At 23.6% G+C, this 26670-nt stretch overlaps 3 protein-coding genes across 3 annotated transcripts; 2 read left to right on the forward strand and 1 right to left on the reverse strand.

Annotated features, from left to right (window-relative positions):
* Positions 1-17617: 17617 nt before the first annotated feature.
* Positions 17618-19518, reverse strand: F4812DRAFT_425752 (thiolase-like protein). The gene has a single exon (XM_047933949.1). It carries the CDS (start codon positions 19156-19158, stop codon positions 18067-18069), a length of 1092 nt encoding a protein of 363 aa, XP_047790465.1. The 5' UTR covers positions 19159-19518; the 3' UTR covers positions 17618-18066.
* An 885-nt stretch (positions 19519-20403) lies between these two features.
* Positions 20404-21715, forward strand: F4812DRAFT_450841 (putative alcohol dehydrogenase; the record flags this gene model as incomplete). The annotated part of the gene is made up of 3 exons (XM_047936139.1): positions 20404-20873; positions 20957-21393; positions 21648-21715. The coding sequence occupies 3 exons, from the start codon at positions 20404-20406 to the stop codon at positions 21713-21715; spliced, it is 975 nt and encodes a 324-aa protein (XP_047790466.1).
* A 1174-nt stretch (positions 21716-22889) lies between these two features.
* On the forward strand, positions 22890-25010 carry F4812DRAFT_458588 (uncharacterized protein; the record flags this gene model as incomplete). The annotated part of the gene is made up of 2 exons (XM_047937380.1): positions 22890-23147; positions 23274-25010. 2 exons carry the CDS (start codon positions 22890-22892, stop codon positions 25008-25010), a joined length of 1995 nt encoding a protein of 664 aa, XP_047790467.1.
* Positions 25011-26670: the final 1660 nt, after the last annotated feature.

Below are 26670 nucleotides of genomic sequence, written 5' to 3' on the forward strand. Positions count from 1 at the left end.
ACTGGTTAAGGTAAATTATTCTTACATTTAACATTAGAAAACTAACTTTTTATTTAATTTTATCCTTTTTGCAAAAATATATCTTCAAATTTAATATTATGCCTAATAAACGCTTTACGGTTTTAACTTTTTAATTCAATACTTTTTAACATTTAAGGGCAATTTCTTACCTTTTTATAATAACCTTTTACATTTAAAACTTCTTACTTTTTTACAAAAGACATATTTACTTTTTCCCTTTATTAAGATAATACTTTCCCGAAGATAGATAAATTATACACCTTTAAGATTATATTTTCCTATAAATTAACTTTATAATATATTATATAATAACCTTTTTTTCCTTTAAACCTGTCATTTTTTATTTAAAGTTTTAAAATTAATAATTATTCCTCCTTAAAACTTGTTGCATTTTCTTTAAAATTTTAAATCTAGTAATTATTACTTTTTTGATTATATATCCTCTAATTATATAGTAAATTTAATTTTCTTTAATAAATTTTTTTAGTATTTTATTTAATAAATCTCCTTTTTTTATTAATTTTTTCTTTTTCAGCATTAGCTTTTATTATTTTTAATATTATTAATAAAGTTCCTTAATAATTTAATTTCTTAACCTTATATTTAATAAGTTTTTAAATATTATTAATTACTATTAAGTTATTACTTTTTTAAATAAATATTTATAGTTCATTTAAATTTATAAAATTTAGAATAAAGTAATATAGATTATTGTTTATATTATATTTCTTTTAAATAAAATAAAAATTAAATTTAAAGTTATAAATTAAAAACATATTTTATTAAATAGATTTTAAATATATAATTATATCCTTTTTATTTAAAATATATAATAAATAAAAATGCTTAAAAACTTTTAAATTATAAATTAATTTAAATCCCAAAATATTAATTATATAATAAATTCTTTATTATAATATATTAAATTTTATTAATTTAAAGAATAACGTATTTTTATAACGTATTAATAATTTTAAATTATTTTTATAAAAGTTATGTATATTTTTTCTAAGCTTCAATTTATTAATAAAAAGCATAATTAATTAAATAAGATAATTAATGTAATAATTAAAATGTATTATATAATTATTTTTTTATCGATTTATTATTTTTTTTATTAATAAATTGATGGACCCATTACTTTCTTTAACTAATTAATCTTCTTTTATAAACTTGCTTATTTAAGGTTATAAAAATTACCTTAAAAAAGAATATTTGGAAAAGCTTTTTAAATTAGAAGATTATTTAGAAATTAAAGAATAATTAAATAAATTTAAGAGTTTAAATAATATTTAAAATACAATAAGTTTAAACGAAATTTAAAATATAAAAAGTTTAATAAAAAATCTAAGTTATTTAATAATTATATCAAATTATCTTTAAATTTAAGTTATTTTTAATTTTTATAAAAAAATTTATTAAATATTATATTTAATTAAGATTAAGATAATGATATTATTACAATATTGCAAATTAATTTAAAAAATAATAATATAAAAGATTTTTTATAGAATATTAATTAAATTATATAAAACTTTAATTAAAATTATTATTTTAATTTTAATAAATAGAAATTTTATTATATTAATTATTTTTATTTTAATATAATTAAATCTTATAAAGTAAATAATTATATTATTATTTTTAAAAATATTTATTAAAAAAACGTTTATTTATTTATAAACTTATATTAAATAATTATTATTAATCATGTTAAGCAAAATATTTTTTAAAATAATTTCTTATAATTATTTTATAAAAATATTTAAATATAATAAATAATTTACTTTATAAACATATAAAAAGTTATTATATTTATTAATTCAGAATATATTTTAAACTTTATTATTAAAAAGTTTAAAATTAATTTTATAAATATATAAGTAACTATATAAATTATAATATATAATTATACTTAATTAGTTAAAAACGTATTTCTTATATATTAAATTATAAAACCTTTTTAAAATATAAAAATATACAATTTCAAATTTTATATATAATAAATAAATTAAATATATAACTTTATTTATTTAAGTTTAAAAAGTTTTATTAATAAGTTTTATAATATTATAACTTTTAATAATTATTTTATTTATATTAAAAAAAGTAAAAAGTTTATTAAAATAATGTTATAGTTAAAGTCTTATATATGAAATTAACTTTATTTATTATATTAACGTTATTAATAATTTTTACCATTTTAATATCATTAATAATAATTGTTTTGAAGCTTATTAAGGCAATAATAAATATTATTTATATTAATAAATAAGAAAATATAAATTAAAATTAAGAATTATATTAATTTGAAAAAGGTGGTTAATATAATTAAAACAAATATTACAAATATTATAATTATAAATATAGTAATTATAAATAAAATAATTATTAATTTTATTAATTATAAAGTAAATTTTATAAATAAAGAAGATTTTATAAATAAAGCACATTCCGTAAACGTATTTATTGTAAATAACAATTATTTTATTAAATTTATTAATAATAAATTTAATTTAATTACTTTATTAATAATTATTTAAAAATTTAATATAAAATATATATAAATACTATTAATTTTAAAAAATATTAAATTAAATAACAAATAATAATTAAAGAATATATTATAATAGAAAAAATAATTAAGGAAAATTATAAAAAAATATATATAAAAATAAATAAAAATGAAATTAACAAAAAAATTAATATTATATATCATTACTTTATTATTTCTTTTAAATATAAAATATCTTTAAATAATTATAAAATACTTTTTAATAAAAATAAAAATAAATTTATTATAACCATTTTAATAATAAAATAGCTTTTTTTATATATAATTTTTCCAAAATATATAAAATAGAATTAAAACTTTTAAACCTTTTAAAAAACGTATAAATATAATTTGATAAGGAATAAACATTTATAAAAAATAAAATTTATAATCTTATTATTACAAAGCCTTAATAAACCCTCTACCTTAACCTAAGCCCTATAATTTATATATATTTATAAATAAAAACCACTTTAAAAAATTATTATAAAATTATAATAATTTATATAAATATAAGTTATTCGAATATTTTAATTAGTTAATCTTAATTTACAAAATTTGTACTTTATATTTATATATAATTAATAACCTTAATTTTAATAAAAAATATAACCGAAAAAATCTCTTTAATAAAAAAAGCTATTTTTTAATTTAATATTTTTAAAACATATAATTAAAATTATACTATAAACTAATTTATTATTAAAACCTTATTAATATATAATAACTTATAACTTAATTTATTTTTAAAAATATTTTTCTTTTATAAATATATAATTAATATTTATTACTTTAATTAAATTATAATTATAAATTTTTATAATTAATTAAAAATATTAATAAAAACAATATATAAATAGAATTCCATATAAAAATACGCTTTAATAAAAATTGATATTATTATATTATTTAAAATTATATTATAAATTCTTATTTTATATATTAATTTACTAAAATTAAATTATAAAAGATTTATATATAATTATATCTTTATTTTAAAAATAAATAACTTATTAAAAGCTTTAATCTTTCTTAAAGAGTAAAAAATTATTCTTTTTCTTAATTCCATAAATAAATTAATTTATATTAAATAAAAACATAAATTAGGCTATATTAAAAATTACCACAAAAAAAAGTACTTAATAATTATAAAAAAAAATAACTTTTACACAAATTGTAACAACTATTTCTTAAAATATTTATAGAAATTATTAAATATTATTAAATTTTAATTTTATTAATAATTTATATTATATTTTAACTTTAAATAAAGATATTTTAAAAAATATTTAAAATGCGTACTGTTCCGAAAGACGAAAAAAGGCGCATATATTTACTTAAAGGATTTTTATATTTATTTTATAAAATAAATATAAAAAATAATTAATATTTTAATATTTAAGATAAATTAAAGTTTATTAATATAATTAATAATAAAAAAATAAAGATATATTTAATAAAAAGTTAATAAAATTAAATTAAAATTTTAATTAAAATTTATAAATTTAATATTAATAAGTAAAAAATAAGAAATAAAGTTTTTAATAATATATATTAAGTTAATAAATTTAAATATATAAAATAATTTTTATTTTTTAATTATTTTATTTTTATTATTTATTATATAGTTAATAGCGTTAAAAAAGATAACATTATTATTAACCTTTAATTTCTTAATAAACTTATTATTTGAAATATATATTCCTTTTTAATTTAAAACAAAATAATTAATAAAATTTATAATATATATTATATTATTATAATAAATAATTTTAAGTTTTTTTATTAATTACTTATATAATTAAGTTATTATAATAAAATGGTAATTATTTTTTTTAAAAGAATTTAGAATTTTTTAATATTATATTAATAAACTTTTAAAATAGCCCCAACTATACTTAACATTATATAAATAAAAAAAATAAAACTATATAAGCAATTTTTAATAATATACATAAATAATATAATAATTTTTTTTTTAAAATAATAAAAATATATTTACATTATTTAATAATAATTTTTAAATTTTTCGAAAAGGTAAACCTTTTTATTAAATTTAATAAATCCTTCTTAAAATATTCTATTATTTAATTCGTTAATTTTCTTGTAAACAACTTTAAAATAAGCTTTATTAATAATTAAATTAAAACTATATAAAAATTAAAAATTTCCTCAATTTTAATAAATTTGAAAATATATATAAGCTTTATAAGATCTTTTAGGAAGTTTATGCTGTAATATTAATAAAAATTAATACTCTTTCAAAAGAAAAAGATAAAATTAATTATAAAAAAATAAATTAAAAAAGAAATGCTTAAAATAATAATAAGTTAAAAAAATAAGTTAAATTAATTAAATTTTAATTAATAAAAGAATAAATCAATAATTTTAATATTATATAATAAGATTTTATTAACTTAATTTATTTTATTTATTAAAATTTTATAAAAATAGTTTTTTAAAAAATAAATGTTTTTTATTAAAAAGATTTTATAATAAGAACCTTTTATAATAAAAAAAGATAAGATAATATATAATTAATAATAAATTTTATAAAATTTAATTTAAAATTAATAATTATATTAACTTATTTATTATAACATAAATTAAATATTTAATATATTTTTAAATAAATAAATTTAATTTTAAATGCTTTATTTTAATTATTAATATATAATAACTTTTATAATAAATAAGAAATAATAAAGAAATTTAAAAATTAATTTAATAATATTGTAAAAGATTTTAATTATATTGTAAAAACGTTTATATTTATTTTAAATAACTTTAAAAAGAATCCTAATTAAATACATTATTAATAAAAAATTAATTTAAATTATAATAGAAATTTAAGTAAAAATAATAATAAATTAATTTATAAAAAATTTCTATTATTACTTAAATAATAATAATTTATTATATATAAAAAATAAAAGTAAATTATATTATTTATATATTTTAAAAAATTATATAAATAAGATTTTCCATTTAATATATAATAAGAAATATTATTTTAATTTAAAATAAATAATTTATAATTTAAAAGGTTTTAATATTAAATAATTATTATTAAAATTAATAAAATATTTTTATTATTGCTTAAATTATAATATAAATTATATTAATTATTATTAAATATTAAATTAATGTAAATTAATTTATAAATTTTTGTAATTAATTTATATTATTAGTATAAACTTTATTATTAACTTCTTTAAAGTTTTAATAATTAATATTATTTAAAGTAAAATAAGTTTTAAAAAAATAAATATAATATTAATTATAATTTATAAGTTTAATAAAAAATTATTATTTATTTTTAAAAATATAAACTATATTAATACAAGGTAAAAATATTTTTACATTTTATTATTAATAATATTAAAATTAAATATAATAAAAACTGTAACTTAAAATTATTTAAAGTTAATAAAAAGATTTATTTTTATTTTTATAAAAGATATTATTTATTAGAAAAACTAAAGAAAAAATAATTTCTTTAAAGAGCTGGACCTTTTATTATTATTAAAAAATAAATAATTTAACATATAAGCTTAATTTCCTTAGGTATTAAAAAGTATATAAAGTAATGTTAGTTGTTTACTTAATGTTAACGCTAAAAAGACTTAATTTATTTAAAAAAGTTAAATTAGAATTTAAAAGAATTTATATTAAAAGAAATATAAATGAATTAATCTCGTTTAAAATTAAATCCTTTATAAAAAAACGGATAAATAAAGTTAATAAAAAGCTAATTATTAAATATTTAAAAAAAGCAAATATTAATAATATAATAATTAATATTAATAATATTATATTTATAATATATATAATATAATTAATAAAAATAAAGTTTATTTACTTTATTTAATAAAATAAATAAAGATATATTATATTTTTATAACTTTATTTTAAATATTAATATTTTTAAAAAATAATACTTTTTTAAGTAATATCCTTTAGGTACCACTTTTCTTTTTAAATCCTTTTCATATTAATATATTTTTAAACAATATTTTTAAAAAAGTTTTTATATAAATAACATATTAAGTAATATTTATTAAGTAAACATTTTTTTTAAAAAAAATATTAAATACTATATTTAAAAGTAATTATTTAATAATTTAATAATAAATATTTAACGTTATTTTAAAATTACATTTCTATTATAAAAAAAATGTAAATTTATTTTTAAAAATTTAATAAAATATTAATAAAAATTATTATTATATTATAAATTAAAAATGGAATTTAATTTTAATAAAATTATTTAAAATTTAATATTAATAAAAATAAATTAACAATTATTAAAAACTTTATTATACTTATAGATTTATGTAAAATTAAATGTAATTTATCAATATTACGTTAAAATTAATTTTTAATTTAATAATATATTTAATTTTAATTTTTTAAAAATAAAAGTAATAAAAATATTATATATTTATAATAATAAAAAATAATAAAGTTTAAAAACCTTTTTTATAATTATTTATTATTTATTAAAAGTAATGAACTTTATTTAATTAACAATTAAAATTAATTATATTATACTCGAATTTTAAACAATATATATTTAAACTTTATAAAAAGCTAAAATTAAATAAGTAAAATAAGTTAAAATTATAAAAAAATAATATTATAATTAAAAAAAACGATAATATAAATAAACTATAAATATAATTATTACTTAAAAATTAATTAAATTTAGATTTTTATTAAAAGTTATTAATGCCCTTTAATAATGCATTTCCGCTTTTATTTCCTTATTGAAGAAAGGCTTTTTAAATTTAACTTTAGTCATATTTAGCTTTCTTTCTTTTAGCGTTACACTACTTATATTTAAATTTTCTCTATTTAAATTTCCTTTATTCGGATTTCCTTTATTTGGGTAAAATCTTTTTAATAATATTTTAATTCCTTATAAAACGTTTATTAAGCCACTCGAAAATTCCGAGATATAACGTTTAATTGCATAATTAGTAAAATTAAAAAAAGAAATAACAATTATAAAAAAAAGCATTAATTTTAATTAAAAATTAATTTAAACTTTAAATAATGTTATTTAAAATTTAATTATAAATATAATAATTTAATAAATATTAATTAATTTTTTAATAAGTTTAAATAAAAATGTAATTATTAGTAATTATTAAACCTTAATTTTTAATTTAAATAATTATTAATTAAAAAAGAGAATTTAATAAATCTAAAGCATTTGTTAATTCTCTTTTAAATTAAAATAAAATTTCTTTATTTACATTTTTATTTTTTTATTTTCTTAATATATATCCCCTTTTTAAAAAAAATAAATATTTGCATTTATTATTTTTTTTTAATTTAATAATAATTGCTAATAATTACCCTTTTATTTAAATTTATTAAAGAGTTAATTAATATTTATTAAATTATTATATTTACAGTTAAATTTTAAGTAATATTATTTAAGGTTTAAATTAATTTTTAATTAAAATTAGTGCTTTTTTTTATAATTATTATTTCTTTTTTTAACTTTATTAATTATATAATTAAATATTATATTTCGGAATTTTTAAGTGGTTTAGTAAATGTTTTATAAAAAGTTAAAGTATTATTAAGGAAATTTTGTTCGAATAAGGAAGATCTAAATAAGGGAAATTCGAATGTAAGTAATGTAACGCTAAAAAAAGGAGAGTTAAATGTAACTAAAGTTAAACTTAAAGGGCCGTTCTTAAATAAAAAGGTAAGAACGGGAACGCGTTATTAAGGGGCGTTAGTAACTTTTAATAAAATTTTAAATTTAACCGATTTTTTAGGCGATAATTATGCTTGTAACTTATTTATATTATTATTTTTTTACAGTTTTAACTTATTTTATTTGCTTAGTTTTAGCCTTTTATAAGGTTTAAATATATATTATTTAAAATTTAAATATAATATAATTAATTTTAATTATTAATTAAATAAAATTTATTACCTTTAATAAATAATACATAATTATAAAAAAAGTTTTTAAACTTTATTGTTTTTTTATTATTATAAATATATAATATTTTTATTATTTTTGTTTTTAAAAGATTAAAATTAAATATATTATAAAATTAAAAATTAATTTCGGCACAATATTAATGAATTATATTTAATTTTATACAAATTTACAAATATAATAAAATTTTTAACAGTTATTAATTTATTTTTATTAATATAATTTAAAATCTTATAAGTTTATATAAATAATTAAATTTATATTATTTATGTTAAAACAATTGATTTTATAATAATAACTTTTATTTGGTGCGATTGGGCCTTTTTAAATATACTTATTTATTATATTAATAACTTAATCATTTAAATAACCATTTTTATTAGTATTTTACCAAAGTTTTGAGGATAAATTTCCATTTCCTTTATAATAGAAGTTTAACTTTAGGATAATGTTAAGCGTTTATTGTTAAGCTACTAAATAATCGCTTTTAAATATGTTATTTAATATATTTTTTTTTAAAAAAAATATTATTTAATAAATATTACTTAATAAATTATTTATATAAAGAAAAAATATCTTAAAAAATATTACTTAAAAATATATTAATATAAGAAAAATTTAAATAAAAGGTATATTTATATTTAAAGAAAAAAGTAATGCTTAAAAGGTATTGCCTAAAAAAGTATTACTTCTTAAAACTATTAATATCTAAAATAAAATTATAAAAGTATAATATATTTTTATTTATTTTATTAAATAAAATAAATAAGCTTTATTTTTATTACTTATATTATATATATTATAAATATAATATTATTAATATTAACTATTATATTATTAATATTTGTTTTTTTTAAATACTTTTACTTGTATTTATATATAAACTCCGAAACGCTTTTTATTAAAAGCTCCTTTAAGTACCACCGGTCCTTTTTAAAGCTATAACCCTTTTATTTAATTAAATATTTAATAATTAACTTTTTACTAACTTTATTTACCCGTTTTTTTATAAAAGATTTAATTTTAAATAAAATTAATTTATTTATATCTTTTTTAATATAAATTTTTTTAAATTTTAATTTAATTCTTTTAACTAAGTTAAATCCTTTTAGTATTAGTACTAAATAAATAACAGACATTATTCTATATATTTTCTAATACTTAAGGAAATTAAACTTATATGTTAAATTACTTATCTTTTTAATAATAATAAAAGGTTTAACTTTTTAAAGAGATTATTTTTTCTTTAATTTCTTTAATAAATAATATCTTTTATAAAAATAAAGATAAACCTTTTTACTAATTTTAAATAATCTTAAATTATAATTTTTATTATATTTAATTTTAATATTATTAATAATAAAATTTAAAAATATTTTTACTTTTTATTAATATAATTTCTTTTAAATTTTAAAATTTAACAAATTTTTTAATATTTTCAAAAATAATAAAAGAGATTTTATTTTAAAATTAAATATAATTTTATTAAATAAACATTTTAATATTATAAATTTGGAATTATTAAAATTATATTATAAAGTTAAAATAATAAAAATTTAATTTATATTTTATTTCATTACTATATAATATTTTAAAATAATTTTTAATATTTTAATTATATTATTTACTTTAATTATTTATTTATAAATAATAATTTATTAAAATTTTTCAAGTTGTTCCGTAATTTTTCCAAAATATTTATTATAAATTAAATATAAATTTCAGATCTTTCTCTAATATTATTTTAATTAATAAACCCTAATTTATAATAAATAATATAATATATAATATATTAACTTAATTTTTCATAATATATTTTATATTTCTGAAAATAAATAATAATCTTTTACTAAATTTATAAATTATAATTAATATTATATTTATTTTTTTAAAACTTATTTTACTTTAAATAATATTAATTATTAAAATTTTAAAAAAATTAATAATAAAGTTTATAATAATATAAAATAATTACAAAAGTTTATAATTAATTTAAGTTAATTTAATATTTAATAATAATTAATATAATTTATATTATAATTTAAGCAATAATAATAATATTTTATTAATTTTAATAATAATTATTTAATATTAAAGCTTTTTAAATTATAAGTTATTTATTTTAAGTTAAAATAATATTTATTATTATATATTAAATAAAAGATTTTATTTATATAACTTTTTAAAATATATAAATAATGTAATTTATTTTTATTTTTTATATATAATAAATTGTTATTATTTAAATAATAATAGAAATTCTTTATAAATTAATTTATTATTATTTTTACCTAAATTTCTACTGCAATTTGGGTTAATTTTTTATTAATAATATATTTGGTTAGGATTTTTTTTAAAGTTATTTAAAATAAGTACAAACGTTTCTGTAATGTAATTAAAGTTTTTTATAATATTATTAAGTTAATTTTTAAACTTTTTTACTTTTTCTTATTTATTATAAAGGTTGTGTTAAGAAGATAAGAAAGATAAGAGTGTAGATAGAGAAACTTTATTTTAGTCTAAAAGAGAATTAATAAATCCTTCGGATCTATCAGATTCTCTTTTTCAATCAACAATTATTCAATCTGAAAACTAAGGTCTAACAGGTTGTTATACGCTAGCAGCCGGAATAAAGCATTTAAAATCAGGTTTATTCGTTTAGGGATATATTAAATGTTTAATTTATATTATAATAAATAAATTAATGTAATTATTAATTTTAAATTAAACTTTATAAAATTTATAAATTTTAATAAGGTTTAATTAATAATATTTTTTATAATTTTATAATTTATTAAAATAATAATGTTATGTAAATATAATTATAATTAGATTTATATGTTTTAATATGTTTATATAAAATAAACCACTTTTAATTCCGTAGCTTAATATTTTTATTCGGCTTTTATAAGCATTTTATTAAGGAATTAAATTGATTTTACAGAGTTTATTATTAATTATATATTATTCTATTTTCTTTTACTATAAAAGGCCATTGTTACGAAACCTTTTTAATGAAAGGCGTCCATTTTTAAAAAAATTATTTTTGCGGAGTTTTAATAAATAAGGTAAGTTAAGTTAATAAGGTTTTATTATATAATATTAAAACTATTAATTTATTCTTTTATCGGTTAAAATTTAATAAATTTAGTTTATTTTTTTTAATTTATTATTATTTTAAATATTTCTTTTTTAACTTGTCTTTCTATAATTAATTTTATTTTTTTCTTTTAAAAAAGCATTAATTTTTATTAATATTAAGATATAAACTTTTTAAAAAATCTTATAAAGTTTATATATATTTCCAAATTTATTAAAATTAAAAAAACTTTTAATTTTTATACAACTTTAATTTAATTATTAATAAAACTTATTTTAAAATTACTTATAAAAAATTAAGCAGTTAAATAGTAAAATACTTTAAAAAAGATTTATTAAATTTAATAAAAAATTTAACTTTTTAAAAAGCTTAAAAATTATTATTAAATAATGTAAATATATTTTTGCTATTTTAAAAAGAATTATTACGTTGTTTATATATACTGTTAAAAATTATTTATATAATTTTATTTTTTTATTATATAATTGAAGTTATTTCAAAAGTTTATTAATATAATAGTAAAGACCTTTAAACCTTTCGGGAAAATAATTACTATTTTATTATAATGGCTTAATTATATAAATAATTAATAAAAGAATTTAAAATTATTTATTATAATAATATAACGTGCGCCGCAAATCTTATTAATTATTTTTTTTAAGTTAAAAAAAGATATATATTTAGAATAACAAATTTATTAAAAGATTAGAAATTAATAATAATTTTACTTTTTTTAATATTATTAATTATATAATAAATAATAAAAATAAAATAATTAAAAAATAAAAATTATTTTATATATTTAAGTTTATTAATTTAATATATATTATTAAAAACTTTATTTATTATTTTTTATTTGTTAATATTAAATTTATAAATTTTAATTAAAAATTTAACTTAATTTTATTAACTTTTTATTAAATATATTTTTTTTTATTATTAATTATATTAATAAACCTTAATTTATCTTAAATATTGAAATTATTAATTACTTTTTATATTTGTTCTATGAAATAAATATAAGGATTTTTTAAATAAATATATATACCTTTTTTTATCTTTTAAAATAGCATATTTTCCGGACGTTAAGCTCTAAAAAAAGCAGCAATTTTTTAATTATATTATTAGTTTTAAAAATATTCTAAATATTTTTTTTAAAATATCCTTATTTAAAGTTAAAATATAAAATAAATTATTAATAAGATTAAATTTTAATAATATTTAATAATTTTTATAAATATTTTAAAAAATAATTATTATAATTTGTATAAAAGTTACTTTTTTTATATAATTATTAAATATTTTTCTTTATAATAATCTTTAATATAATTTAATTTATATTTTTATTTAGTATAAATTAGTTTATTTATAGAATTTAAAAAAGCAATAACTTTTTATTTTTTAAGAAAGATTAAAGTTCTTAATAAATTATTTATTTTTAAACCAAAAATATAATTATATATAAATCTTTTATAATTTAATTTTAGCAAATTAACATATAAAATAGGGATTTATAATAAGGTTTTAAATAATATAATAATATTAATCTCTATTAAAATTCATCTTTATATAAGATTTTATTTATATATTTTTTTATTAATACTTTTAATTAATTATAAAAACTTATAATTATAATTTAATTAAAATAATAAATATTAATTATATATTTATAAAAAAAAGATATTTTTGAAAATAAAATAAATTATAAATTATTATATATTAATAAAATTTTAATAATAAATTAATTTATAATATAATTTTAATTATATATTTTAAAAATATTAAATTAAAAAGTAGCCTTTTTCATTAAAAAGATTTTTTTAGCTATACCTTTTATTAAAATTAAGGCTATTAATTATATATAGATATAAAGTGTAAATTTTATAAATTAAAATTAATTAATTAAAATTAATTAATTAAAATATTAAAATAACTTATATTTATATAAATTATTATAACTTTATAATAATTTTTTAAAATGGTTTTTATTTATAAATATATATAAATTACAAAGTTTAAATTAAGGTAAAAGCTTTATTAGAACTTTATAATAATAAGATTATAAATCTTATTTTTTATAAATATTTATTTTTTGTAAAATTATATTTATATGTTTTTTAAAAGGTTTAAAAGTTTTAATTATATTTTATATATTTTATATATTTTAACAAAACTATATATAAAAAAAACTATTTTATTGTTAAAATAATTATAATAAATTTAATTTTATCTTTATTAAAAAATATTTTATAATTATTTAAAAGTATTTTATATTTAAAGGAAATAATAAAATAATTATATATAATATTAATTTTTTCGCTAATTTTATTTTTATTTATTTTTATATATATACTTTTACAATTTTCCTTAAATATTTCTTTTATTATAATATATCTTTTATTATAATATATCTTTTAATTATTAATTATTATTTAATTTAATTTCTTTTGAAATTAGCAGTATTTATATATATTTTATCTTAAATTCCTAAATAACTATTAATAAAGTAATTAAATTGGATCCATTATTAATAAATTCAATAAAATAATTATTATTTACAATAGATATATTTATAAAATTTACTTTATTTATAAAATCCATTTTATAATTAATAAAATTAATAATTATTTTGTTTATAATTATTATATTTATAATTATAACGTTTATAATTTTTAATTCTAATTTATATCTTCTTATTCATTAATATAAATAATATTTACTATTATTTTAATAAGTTTAAAAATAATTGCTATTAATGATGTTAAAATGGTAAAGATTATTAATAATGTTAATATAGTAAGTAAAGTTAGTTTTATATATAGGCCTTTAATTATAACATTATTTTAATAAATCTTTTACTTTTCTTTAATATAAGTAAAGTAATTATTAAAAATTATAATATCATAAAGTTTATTAATAAAACTTTTTAAACCTAAATAAATAAAGTTATATATTTAATTTATTTATTATATATAAAATTTAAAACTATATACCTTTATATTTTAAAAAGGTTTTATAATTTAATATATAATAAGTACGTTTTTAATTAATTAAGTACAATTATATATTATAATTTATATAATTACTTATATATTTATAAAATTAATTTTAAACTTTTTAATAATAAAGTTTGAAATATATTTTAAATTAATAAATATAATAACTTTTTATATATTTATAAGGTAAATTATTTATTATATTTAAGTATTTCCGTAAAATAATTATAAAAAATTATTTTAAAAAATATCTTATTTAATGAAATTAATAATAATTATTTAATATAAATTTATAAATAAATAAACGTTTTTTTAATAAATATTTTCAAAAATAGTAATATAATTACTTATTTTATAAAATTTAATTATATTAGAATAATATAATAAAATTTCTATTTATTAAAATTAAAATAATAATTTTAATTAAAACTTTATGCAGTTTAATTAATATTTTATAAGAAATCTTTTATATTATTATTTTTTAAAATAATTTATAATATTATTATAATATTATTACCTTAATTTTAATTAAATATAATATTTAATAAATTTCTTTATAAAAATTGAAAATAATTTAAATTTAAAAATAATTCTATATAATTATTAAATAATTTAAATTCTTTATTAAATTTCTTATATTTTAAATTTCGTTTAAATTTATTATATTTTAAATATTATTTAAACTCTTTAAAAAAGAATATTTAAAAAAGTTTTTTAAATTAGAAGATTATTTAGAAATTAAGGAACAATTAAATAAGTTTAAAGTAATTTTTGTAACTTTAAATAAGCAAATCTGTAAAAGAAAATTAATTAGCTAAAAAAAGTAATAAATCCGGATATTAATTAATGGAAAAGGATAATAAGTTAATAGAAGAAAATAACTGCATAACGCATTTTAATTACTATATCAACTATTTTACTTAATTAATTAAATTTTTTGCTAATAAATTTAAGCTTAAAATATATATATATATATATATATATAACCTTTATGAAAGTAATTTAAAATTATTGATATATTATAAAAATATATTATCCTTTAAATTAATAAGATTTAATATATTATAATAAAAAATTTATTATATAATTAATACTTTAGGATTTAAATTAACTTATAATTTAAAAATCTTAAATACTTTTATTTACTATATATTTTAAATAGAAAAAATATAATTATATACTTAAATAACTTATTTATTAACTTAAAAAATATTTAAAATCCATTTAATAAAATATACTTTTAATTTATAACTTTAAATTTAATTTATTTATTAGATAATTAAAAATAGAACTTAATATTTAATCTTTACTTTATTTAAAAAAAATATAATATAAATAATAATTTGTATTACTTTATTTTAAATCTTACAAATTTAAATAAATTATAAATATTCATTTAAAAAAGTAATAATTTAATAGCAGTTAATAATATTTAAAAACTTATTAAATATAAGATTAAAAAACTAAATTATTAAAGGATTTTATTAATAATATTAAAAAAAATGAAAATTAATATTAAAAGGATAAAAGATTAATAAAAAAGGAAGATTTATTAAGTAAATTTATTAAAAAAGATTAAATTTGCTACATAGTTAAAATATATATATAATTAAGAAAGTAATGATTATTAAGTTTAAAATTTTTTTAAAAAAAACGTAAAAGGTTTTAAGGGAAAAACGGTTATTAGTTTTAAAACTTTTTAAAAAAAAATTACGGGTTTTAAGGAAAAAAAATTTATTATATAATTTATTATAAAATCAATTTATAAGAAAGTATAATCTTAAAGGTATATAACTTATTTATTTTTGGGAAAGTATTGTCCTAATAAAGGGAAAAAGTAAATATATTTTTCGTAAAAAAGTAAGAAACTTTAGGTGTAAAAGGCTATTATAAGAAATCAGTTTTATAATATCGAATTTAAAAATAATTTACTTTAACCAGTTATCCGGGCGGGTAAAAAATTGAAGTGAGTTATTTGCTCGAAGGACTAATAATTCGACAGAATCTTTTTATTTGCTAATTGGGCTAATAATTAAATTAAAAAATAAAAGGAAAAGAAAAAGAAGAAGTACTACCAAATATTAAACTTTAATTTTTAAATTAAATAATTATTAATTAAAAAAGAAAATCTAATAAATCCGAAAGATCTGTTAATTTTCTTTTAAATTAAAATAAAGTTTTTTTTATTTACATTTTTATCTTTTTTATCTTCTTAATAGCAATTATTATTAAATTAAAAAAAATAATAAATATAAATATTTATTTTTTTAAAAAAAGGGGTATATATTAAAAAAATAAAAAAGATAAAAATATAAATAAAGAAACTTTATTTTAATTTAAAAAAGAATTAATAAATCCAAAAAATTTATTAAATTCTCTTTTTTAATTAATAATTATTTAATCTGAAAATTAAAGTTTAATAATTTTAAAACTTTTTACTATTTTATTTTTTAAAACTGTTTTAAAGCTTTAAAACCGTTATAAATTTTAAAGCATTATATATTTTAAAAGAAAATTTCAAAAATTAAACGCCTTTAATAATCCTTAAACTTAAACCTTGTAATTTCTTTTCTATTTTTAATTACGTAATTATTTAATTTAATTATTTTTTATTTTACGAATTATTACAATTTACGATTACGAAGCAAAGTCATTTCAACTAAACTATTTAATGATTACTAATATGAAAGTCTATTTATTATTTGCTTATATAACCTTTACGTGCCCGATTTTTTAACCGAACTTACCCCACTTAGCTAGAATGGTTTTAGCCGCATAGAACTAATCCACTTTTAGAACCATACCAACTAATAAAACGGTTTTAAGCTTTTAGAACGGTCCTTTTTGAAAAAAAAAAAGGTACAAAAAGGATGTACCTTCCACAACCTGAAATTTCAGCCAATCAGAGGCCTCAAAACCAACAAACGTTCTACCCTACCCAACCATTCTACGGATAGAACCATTCTACAAAACCCCCCTCTGCCGCTATGGTATATATATATATATAACAGCTTAAAAAGCTTAACATCGTGCACGCGAGAGGACGACGACTTTGCTAGTAGCTCATCTCGCAAAGACCAAGAAACGCCAAGGAACTCCTGTTCTTGTATGGCGTCGACGAAGGATTGCAATTGCTATACGATCTCTTGTGCTATAACTGATTTCTCAAGCAACGAGGCGCCCATGCGGGCATGCTGTACTCCTTGTCAAGTAAATATACCGAGGACCTTCGGTCCAGAGCCATGGCAACCCTTTTGTGCGGAAAGGGCTTTAGTGCCAATTTCGGATCGTTCAATTTTCCCCACAAACAGTCTGTATCTTAGTTTTCAGGTCCGGCAACGCACACGCAGCAAAGGATATCGGATGGCTCAAAACCGATCGCCGCTGACGCAACGTCCAAGCACGATCCCACGGGTGTATGCCAAGGGACTCATCGTTGAGATAATCTGCGTAGTCGGACAGCATCGCTCGAAGTGAAGGGCCAGAATGGGCAGAGAACGAATAGAGTGAAGTGAGGCTCGTCTCCATTGACAAACCTCGCTAATGACGTACCCGCGCTAATCGCTTCATCATAGCTTTCGACAATCGCATGCGCGTTGGTTCCCCCAAATCCAAAGCTATTCACGCTTGCTCTCCTAGTGTGTGCGGCGGGCCAAGGTAGGAGTTTTTGCAGAATCTCGATGTTCTTGTAGAACGGTGCAACATTGTCGCTGAGTTCGTCAAAAAGGAGGTTTAGAGGAATCTGATGCTTCTGTATAGCTAGTGATGCCTTCAGCAGCGCCGCAACGCCGGCTGCTCCCTCGGTGTGTCCAAGGACCGTCTTGATTGAACCAGCGTAGATCACGCTCGGAGCGTCCAGCGGCTCCGAGCTGTCAGGAACAGAGAATGCCCCTGTACTGAATGTCTTATAGATAGCTTCAGCTTCCTTGGGATCGCCGACAGGTGTCCCAGTGCCGTGAGCTTCGAACAGTAGTGGCCTGTCACTTTTCTTATTGAGGTCCAGTCCTGCTCTAGAATAAGTGCTGCGCATTAGCATCTCTTGAGCCGATGCGCTCGGCACAGTTATCCCTGGCGTGGCTCCGTCTTGATTGATTCCAGTCTCACGAATCACACATTCGACATGATCACCGTCCTCCAAAGCAATACTTAGTCGCTTAAGGACTATAGCTGCGATACCTTCACCTCGTGCATACCCGTCAGCTTTCTGATCCCACATACGACTACGACCAGTAGGCGACAACATGTTAAGCTTGCTCTCAATGATAAAGCTTTCCGGGACAATAATCAAATTTGCCCCGCAAGCCAGAGCCATGCGGCAATCACCGGATCGTAAAGCCTGGACGGCCAGATGAACGGCTACAAGGCTAGAGCTGCATGCCGTATCAACTGTTACCGACGGGCCATGCCAATCGTAGAAATGAGATAGGCGATTTGACAGGACGCTCTGGCCAGTCCCCGTGGCAAAATACGTTAGCAACGTTTCGTAATCGCGCAGAAGCATTGTAGCGTAATCGTTGAACATGACGCCGACGAAAACGCCTGTATCACTACCTCTTTGGCTTGAAATCGACACACCGGCGGCCTCTAGCGCCTCGTAGGAGACTTCTAGCAGTAATCGCTGCTGAGGTTCCACTGCTTTTGCTTCAACAGGCTTCACGCTAAAGAAGTCGCCATCAAAGCATGCCAAGTCTTCGCTCAGTACGTAGGCATGGCGCACGTTAGAGTGTCCATGGTGGGCGCTGTTTTTATGATAAAACCCATGGGGGTTGAACCTGGTGTTCGGGATTTCCTGAAGGAGGTCTGTGGGTGCTCTTAGGACATCCCACAGTTTAGACGGTGAGCTGACATTACCAGTGAAGCGGCAGCCACTTCCGATCACTGCAATCGGTTCTTTCGTATAAGATGTCATAATGAAATCAGCAAGATCCTATAAATTCTAATATATGGCGGAGAAGCCACTCGAATGTGGTAAATCTGTCTCTTTAAAAGGCACCTGTTGCTAGCTAACTCCAGACCTGTTGGCGAATAATCTAAATACCTAGGTAGGTAGCTATAAACACGACGCTTTTCGACAAGGAATCTGACCGAGGAAAACGATAACTACCTCCTAGGTACCTAATGGTTATAGGTACTAGGTGTACATATCTATGCCATGTTAATACTATCCCATTTGTCGAGTTCGCATTACTCGTCTGCCTGCTTCTAGAGTACCCAGATACTACGAGTTGAATAATATTCTCTTTTGAGCATTGAGCTAGCTGAAAGCCAAGTGCATCGCGTACTGACTCTCAGAACCTATTATAACTGCTGAATAGCACGGGGAATCAGACCTGCAGGCAACGCCACTCTGTTAGAGGGGAAATGTTGGTGAAGAGGGCTATCTATATGCATATTAGTATCAAAACAACAATAAAAGGGATACTACTTAGTGGTTCTGCAGTGATAGTCCGGTGGTGAGACAAGAGTGTATACCTTCCTAAAAGGAATGTTTGGAGGGGATCAATCATAAAGACGGCGGTTACGCATAACACTTGGTTGCTGGTGCCGTCAGACCCCTATATTAGGTAAGTACCTAGCTATCGTTTTCTTCGGTCAGATTCCTTGTCGAACAGCGCCGTGTCTAGCAACACCCATCAAGACATTCTACTAGCCTCCAGACACCTTACCAGCATGAGCCAGCCGCATCTGCAAACAGGCGTAGTCCAGTCCACGGAGCCGTTTTCCGCGACGAATTCAGTGACAGTAATCGGTGTCGGAAACTATCCCCATGCCGGTCTTAACAACACCCGAGCAAGTACTCGTGCGCGTGTTGGCTGTCGCGCCCAACCCTAGCGATTTCAAGATGGTTAAGTACTCCCCTCAGGCTACCACTAAAATAGCTATTGGCTGCGATTTCTGCGGCATCGTCGAAGAAAGCCGCCAGGAGGATAAATTTCCGAAGGGCACTCGGGTAGCAGGCGCCAAGTTTCCCTATGGGACAAGTACCAGCGGAGCCTTTTCTGATTGGCTTGTTGCCGACACCAGGCAGCTCCTGCGCATTCCGGATGCATTTGATGACCTGGAAGGTGCTGCGATCGGTGGTATCTGCTGGGGAACATGTGTGGTGGCTCTTTTTGCGGACGCAGAGGGCCTATGCTTACCTGGTTCCCTGACGAAACCGGCAAACAAGTCATATCCTGTGCTGGTATACGGCGCCGTTACAGCGACTGGTACAATGGCTTGCCAAATGTTGAAACTGTAAGTCACGCTAGAACGTGCAGATATCTAGGTAGGGTACTACATGATACGCGTCGAAGAATTTCTAACGGACTCGTTGGTAGGGCTGGCCATACACCGATCGCCGTCACGTCAGCAGCGTCCGCTTCTTTGGCGTGCACCTACGGAGCCGTCGGCTCAGCCCTCTATACTTCACGCACTTGCGTTGAAGACATCCGGTCGTTTATTCCCAAAGGCGCCGTCATCCGACACGCTTTAGATTGTATAATCAATACGGAGTCAGCTGCAGCCTGCTTTGCAGCAATTGGAAGGGCGGGCGGCCGCTACGCATGTTTAGAGAGCCTGCAGGACGAATGGCGCACGCGCCGTGCTGTTTATGTGAAAGAAGTCATGGGGTTTGAGGGATTTGGATTCGAAGTAGCACTTGGCGACAGTATCTACTCGCGCAAGGCGAACCGAGAGCTATTCTTAGAGGGCTGCTTCTGGACAAATGAAATGCAAGCATCGCTAGATGCTGGCTTGATCAAGCCTCATCCGTCCTGTAACTGTTAGACACCGCTACCCATTGTTACAATTGGAGAAGCTTCGTCCTATTGGCACTTTGATTATGCTTCGTGTACTGTAGTGGATGCAACAGCATCGACTCAAAAGCTCATATCCAGACCATCGGTCGGGATGGAAAGCTGGTTTGCTCTGATAAGAGAGATTGTGGTGGGTGTAAAGCTAATACACACATTTACTAGGTATATACGTGCCTAGGGAAATGCTTCTAATTAAAACGTATATAAATCACAGGGGGGTGGCTACGGAAAGTTACGGGTAGAATAGGACCTAAAGAGGATATATGTATTTACCTAAATTAAAACCTGCATGAGTTGCAATAACTTAAAACTTAAGGTTAATGTTAGCCCTTGGGATGACCTTATATGTTAAGGCAGGCTGTGGATAGCGGCGTTGTAATTGGAGGTGTAAACGTTAATCATAGGTACCTCAAGTTGACGCAGGTTTGGACTAAAAAAAAGAAAAATGTTATTTTAATAGTAATTGTACTTCAATAATAATGAATTTCAACCCCACTTTTTCAAAAAAGCAGCAGAAAATAGAAATTCCTTTTATTTATATTACCATTTATTTTTAATTAATTTAATTACATTATTAAATTAATTATATAATTTTTATTAGTTAAATTATTAAATATAATATAATATAATAATTAATATAATAATGTAATAATATAAATAAAAAATCTTTAAGTAATAAAGCTTTTTAAGCAAGCGGTAAAAAAGGGGGTCCTAGAATTAAATACTATTAAAGTACAACTACTATTAAAATAACATTTCTCAAAAAAAAACGTACAGGTTAACAGGTCCTACCTTGCATAATAGCGCGATGCTGGGTTCTTACCTAGGTAACCTAAGACCGCTAATCCATAAGGCTGTACAGTCCTGGCACCGGCGCGGTAAGGCCGCCCCGGCCGCCTTGTTTCAGTGGGGACACGAGGCATAGCTGCACCGTGCATAAAGGCAGGAAGTGGATCATCGGTCCGCCCAACCACATATGCACTTCACCGTATGCTCCTTGCTTGCTATCCCGCCCGTCCCTCGCCCCATCATCATTACCTACGTCAAATTCATAAGTGAACCATGAGATGCGTTTTTATAAAAATTGTCGATGCAAAAAATCCGCGAGTAGCAAAGAAACTCGTTTTTCCTGATGCGACTTGGCTCTTAGCCTTCTCGGATTGATCCTCGGGCAGCTTCTTCCTTGCTGGCTTCTCCTTTTTGAGACTAATTTGTAACACAGAGAATTCGACCCTGGCCGTCATCGACTCAAGAAAGGACAAGTTCAGTGGCAAGCTTGCGAAGGTGAAGGAAGCTGCGAGCGAACTCGAGAAAGAAATTCGCCTCATCGTTGACCACTCCCTAATGAAACTGGCTCAAGACACATTGACGACTCTGGCCGATCTTCGTCAGACTACGGACACGACTCAAGCTCGCCTATCTTCGAACGGCACCTACGGATGAGAGTTTCTACAAAATGCTGGAAGAAACCCCGCCAAAGCTCTGGGATCTGTATGAGGCTATGATTCACGATAGCTCGAACAAGCTGAATGTCGGTCAGATCCAATGCCGAAACAGCATTCTACTGCTCCTCGTGGGTACCCAAGCCCCGATCACGTGGAAGGAAATCAGCAGTGCCTTGTCTCTGAGGGGAGATTCCGAAGAGGTGATTTTCGAACTCTGCGGGCAACTGGTGACTTGGGCGGGCGACCTTCTGCATTTCAGCCACCCCACGGTGAAAGAATTCCTCCTGGACAAGTCATGCTTACCCTTGGATCTCGAAAGGATAATCCTTCTCTGCGAAGACGACTCTCATGCATTGCTGGCACAAAAGTGTCTTTCATACCTAATGGACAATTAGTACGCGTCAAAGGCTCGGATTGCCCAGCTTCTTCGGGGCAATTTCAACGAACCTGTATTGACAACGGGAATCTTCCCTACCCGGGAAGCCATGTCATACGAATATGCTGCACGACATTGGGGTTATCATCTTTCCAAAGTGGTCTCACCAGAGCCCGAACTTCTGTCCATCGCGAACGAATTCTTGCACTCCTTCCAGTCGGTCCACTGGGGTGAATTCGCCTACAGACTTGCTCGAGGCAACCAGAACACTGCAAGTAACTTATCTATCGTTCAAGCGGATTACGGGTATCTACACGAGTGGTTCGCCAAATTGTCAGAGGAATCCAAGTCTCAAATCGGAATTGACGATTTCTTCATTGACCCATATGAGAGGATTAGCAAGTTGTGGGCAACACCACCAGAGGATGACAAAGTTCTGCCGTGGATGCCTCTTATACGGCTGGGGGGGTATTGTTGGGAGATGGCCCTGGTAGATCAGGGTATCAAATTCCGACGTGAAGCAAGAAACGGGTGTATTGAGACTCTCGGGCCGCGGCACCCCTTGACACTGCGAAGTCGAAAGGACATGTGTCAGGTATTTATGATTGAGGGTCGATATCTGGACGCCTTGGACGAGTACAATGCAGTTGTGGACGCACAGCGCGATGTGTTAGGCCCAGACAACCCCGCTGTATACGAGACACTTTCTCATCGTGGCATCACGGAGTTCCTAGTGACTCGCTTTAACGGAGCCATTCAGTCCGAGACAGAAGCGAGCAAAGGGCTGCTGCGATCGGAAGAACCAGAAAGCACTCTATATATTGTATCTCAATGGATTTTGACGTGGCCCTTGAGTTACACGGGAGATTACCAGAAGGCGCTCGAGATTTGCCAGGACCTCTTCAGGCGACGGAGGGAGAAACACGGCCGCGGAGATCCTTACGCCTTGATGTTTACGATGGTCATGGGCGAGTTGTTCCGGAAGCTGGATCGGATGGAGGAAAGCATCCAGCGGCTTGAGGAGGGTTTTGACGTACAGAGACAGGCACTGACCGGGTCCATCTCCCAAAACATGGGCCTCCTGGATCCTGCCATCAACCTGGTGTTGTCATATCGCGAATCAGGCCAGAATGACAAGGCTTGGAAGCTCATTGGCGAGATCGAGGGCCCCGAGGACGAACTTCCTGACAATTTTTACGATCGGCAATGTCAGATCACGCACGTCAAGGGCCTCCTTCTCTCGGATGAGGGCAAGGTCAATGCTGCCATCAGTCTCTTGCAGGGGTTCTTTGTTAAAATCAACAGAGATCAGTACAACCGGGCTGTACTCTGGCTACTACTCGATCTGGCCGCCATGCTGCGTGCTCGAGGTGAAGAGGGCGACGAGGACCAAGCTTTGATCAACTTCCAAAATATCCTACGAAAGATAGACGAGGCTAACAGCTCTCCCATCGAGGTGATCGGAGATGAGCTTGGTTTGGAGGATGATCTTACGTCTGAGGGAGAACCGGATCTTCCGGGTCTCCTGCACGATGCAGAGCACGCTCTCACGCTTGTGCGAAACCTGAAGTTTGCCGAAGCTGAGATGTTCTTGGTGGAGAAGCAGGTTGAGTGGTACAGGCAAAAGGACTTCTGGATCATATACGGCTCCGTTCCAGCCGATACCACGACGATGAAGCCCCCTTCGCTCGAAGTGGTGGACGAGTTCATCCCGATAAGCTACCCCAAGAGGGCGAAGAAGTGCTCGCTGCGGTAGAACGTGCGGTTACTTTTTTTCTTTCCCCTTCCTTGCTTTCCTTTTCCTTGTCTTTTCCAGGACTTGAGAAGGATCGCCATTTCCTTCCTCATTCTAGATATTGGGCTGGGAACCTGGATCAGCCTTTCTTTTCTTCTCGTTCATATCGAGACTTGATTTTGACAGTGAATGATACTGACCGCGTTTCAGCCGACCCATCCCAATGTGTCTGCTCTCCGATATTATCACGCTCACATATTCCCTATGTCGATCTAACACATCGGGATTCCTCTTCTCGGATATCTCGCAGATTGCTCTGTGACCAAGTTATTTGGTCTCAAATCTCTTGATGGTACATTAGGATTGTGGCATTGGAAACTACGGAGCTGGATGCGATAAATACCGAGACGAAAATCTGCCCAGCTATCAGGAATGTGGGAAAATGGACTCTACTCAAGCTAGAAGGTTGATAAAGAGCAATGACTATAGACAAATCAGCGAGAGAAAGCTGAAAGACATTGCAACAATTCTGCTGCAAGCCTGCCCTTCGTGGATGAGCGGGACATGCATTGTGTCGATTGGTATACCTATATGACAAAGCTTTATTGACTATATCGCCGTAGGGATCTGCGGCAAAGGCTTTATTGTGTGCATATAGCGCAAGCATCTAGCTTATGACATGGCGTAATTGACCATCATAAGCATCCAAATTGCCACGGCTTCATCGACCACGTAAGCCCTATGTTAACCATTCGACAAGGCTTCCTGGACCACATCGTATCTAGCGATTTGACTGGCAGTGGTTTATGGATTAGATTACCCCCGATATCAACTGGGCCATAGTTTAGAGAGAGGCGATTCCCCTCTTAGCTAGACATAAGGTGAATACTTGAGGAAGAATGATGAATCCTGTTAATAGAATCCACGCCGAGCTCGCTTAGGGTTAGGGTTAGATGATCTAACAATTGCCTCTTACCTACACCGGGCAAGAGGATGGCCCGTTTATGTTACAAAGCACGATGCGGCGGTCAAATCTGAGGACTGCGGCATATGCACACGCGTAGGGACTCCTTGCGCGGAGTAGCCTGCCGCAAGTGCCGGCAATAAGAGATCATCTGATTGGGTTAGCACAAAAGCCCGAACTTAAAAACATGCTTATGTTATTCTTAATGTTTAAAATGTTTAATGCGCCGCCGTTAAGGGAGGTGTAGCGCGCGCCTCGAAGCCCCCCGCATGATATACCTAATAAAAACGCTTAGAACGTTGCGCACGGCCGAGTTGCCTATTCCGGGCGAGTTGGGTTAATATAATATCCCAAATAAGTTTGGGTATTAAGCTTAAATTTCAAATTCGATACTTCGAGGCGAACCTCTCACTATTAACTGCCTTTAGTCTTCTATACAATGGCGTTTAACACTGGTTCGGGATACCTCACAGCTAGTAACGAATATTCGAAATTATGTCAGGCACAAGGAGTAGATCCTACCAATCATATCTCCCTGCACGCCAATCCAGATTCGATAACTCAAAATGCCGCCAGATAAGTACGTCCATACAATTCCCAGAGCAGACAGGGCGGGAACGAACCGCGGTGGCTGGCATTTCGTATCTGTCCCTTAAACAGACCGCGAACACTATTTAAGCTTGGCAATAGGCCTGCATGACACCACCTTCGTGAATC

Source organism: Daldinia caldariorum (assembly GCF_022478825.1).
Source record: "Daldinia caldariorum strain CBS 122874 unplaced genomic scaffold F4812scaffold_7, whole genome shotgun sequence".
NCBI classification, from domain to species: Eukaryota; Fungi; Ascomycota; class Sordariomycetes; order Xylariales; family Hypoxylaceae; genus Daldinia; species Daldinia caldariorum.

What these genes read in the sequence shown, in the direction of transcription:
- F4812DRAFT_425752 (XM_047933949.1), bottom strand. Translation starts at nt 19,158, where the DNA reads ATGTTCAACGATTACGCTACAATGCTTCTGCGCGATTACGAAACGTTG.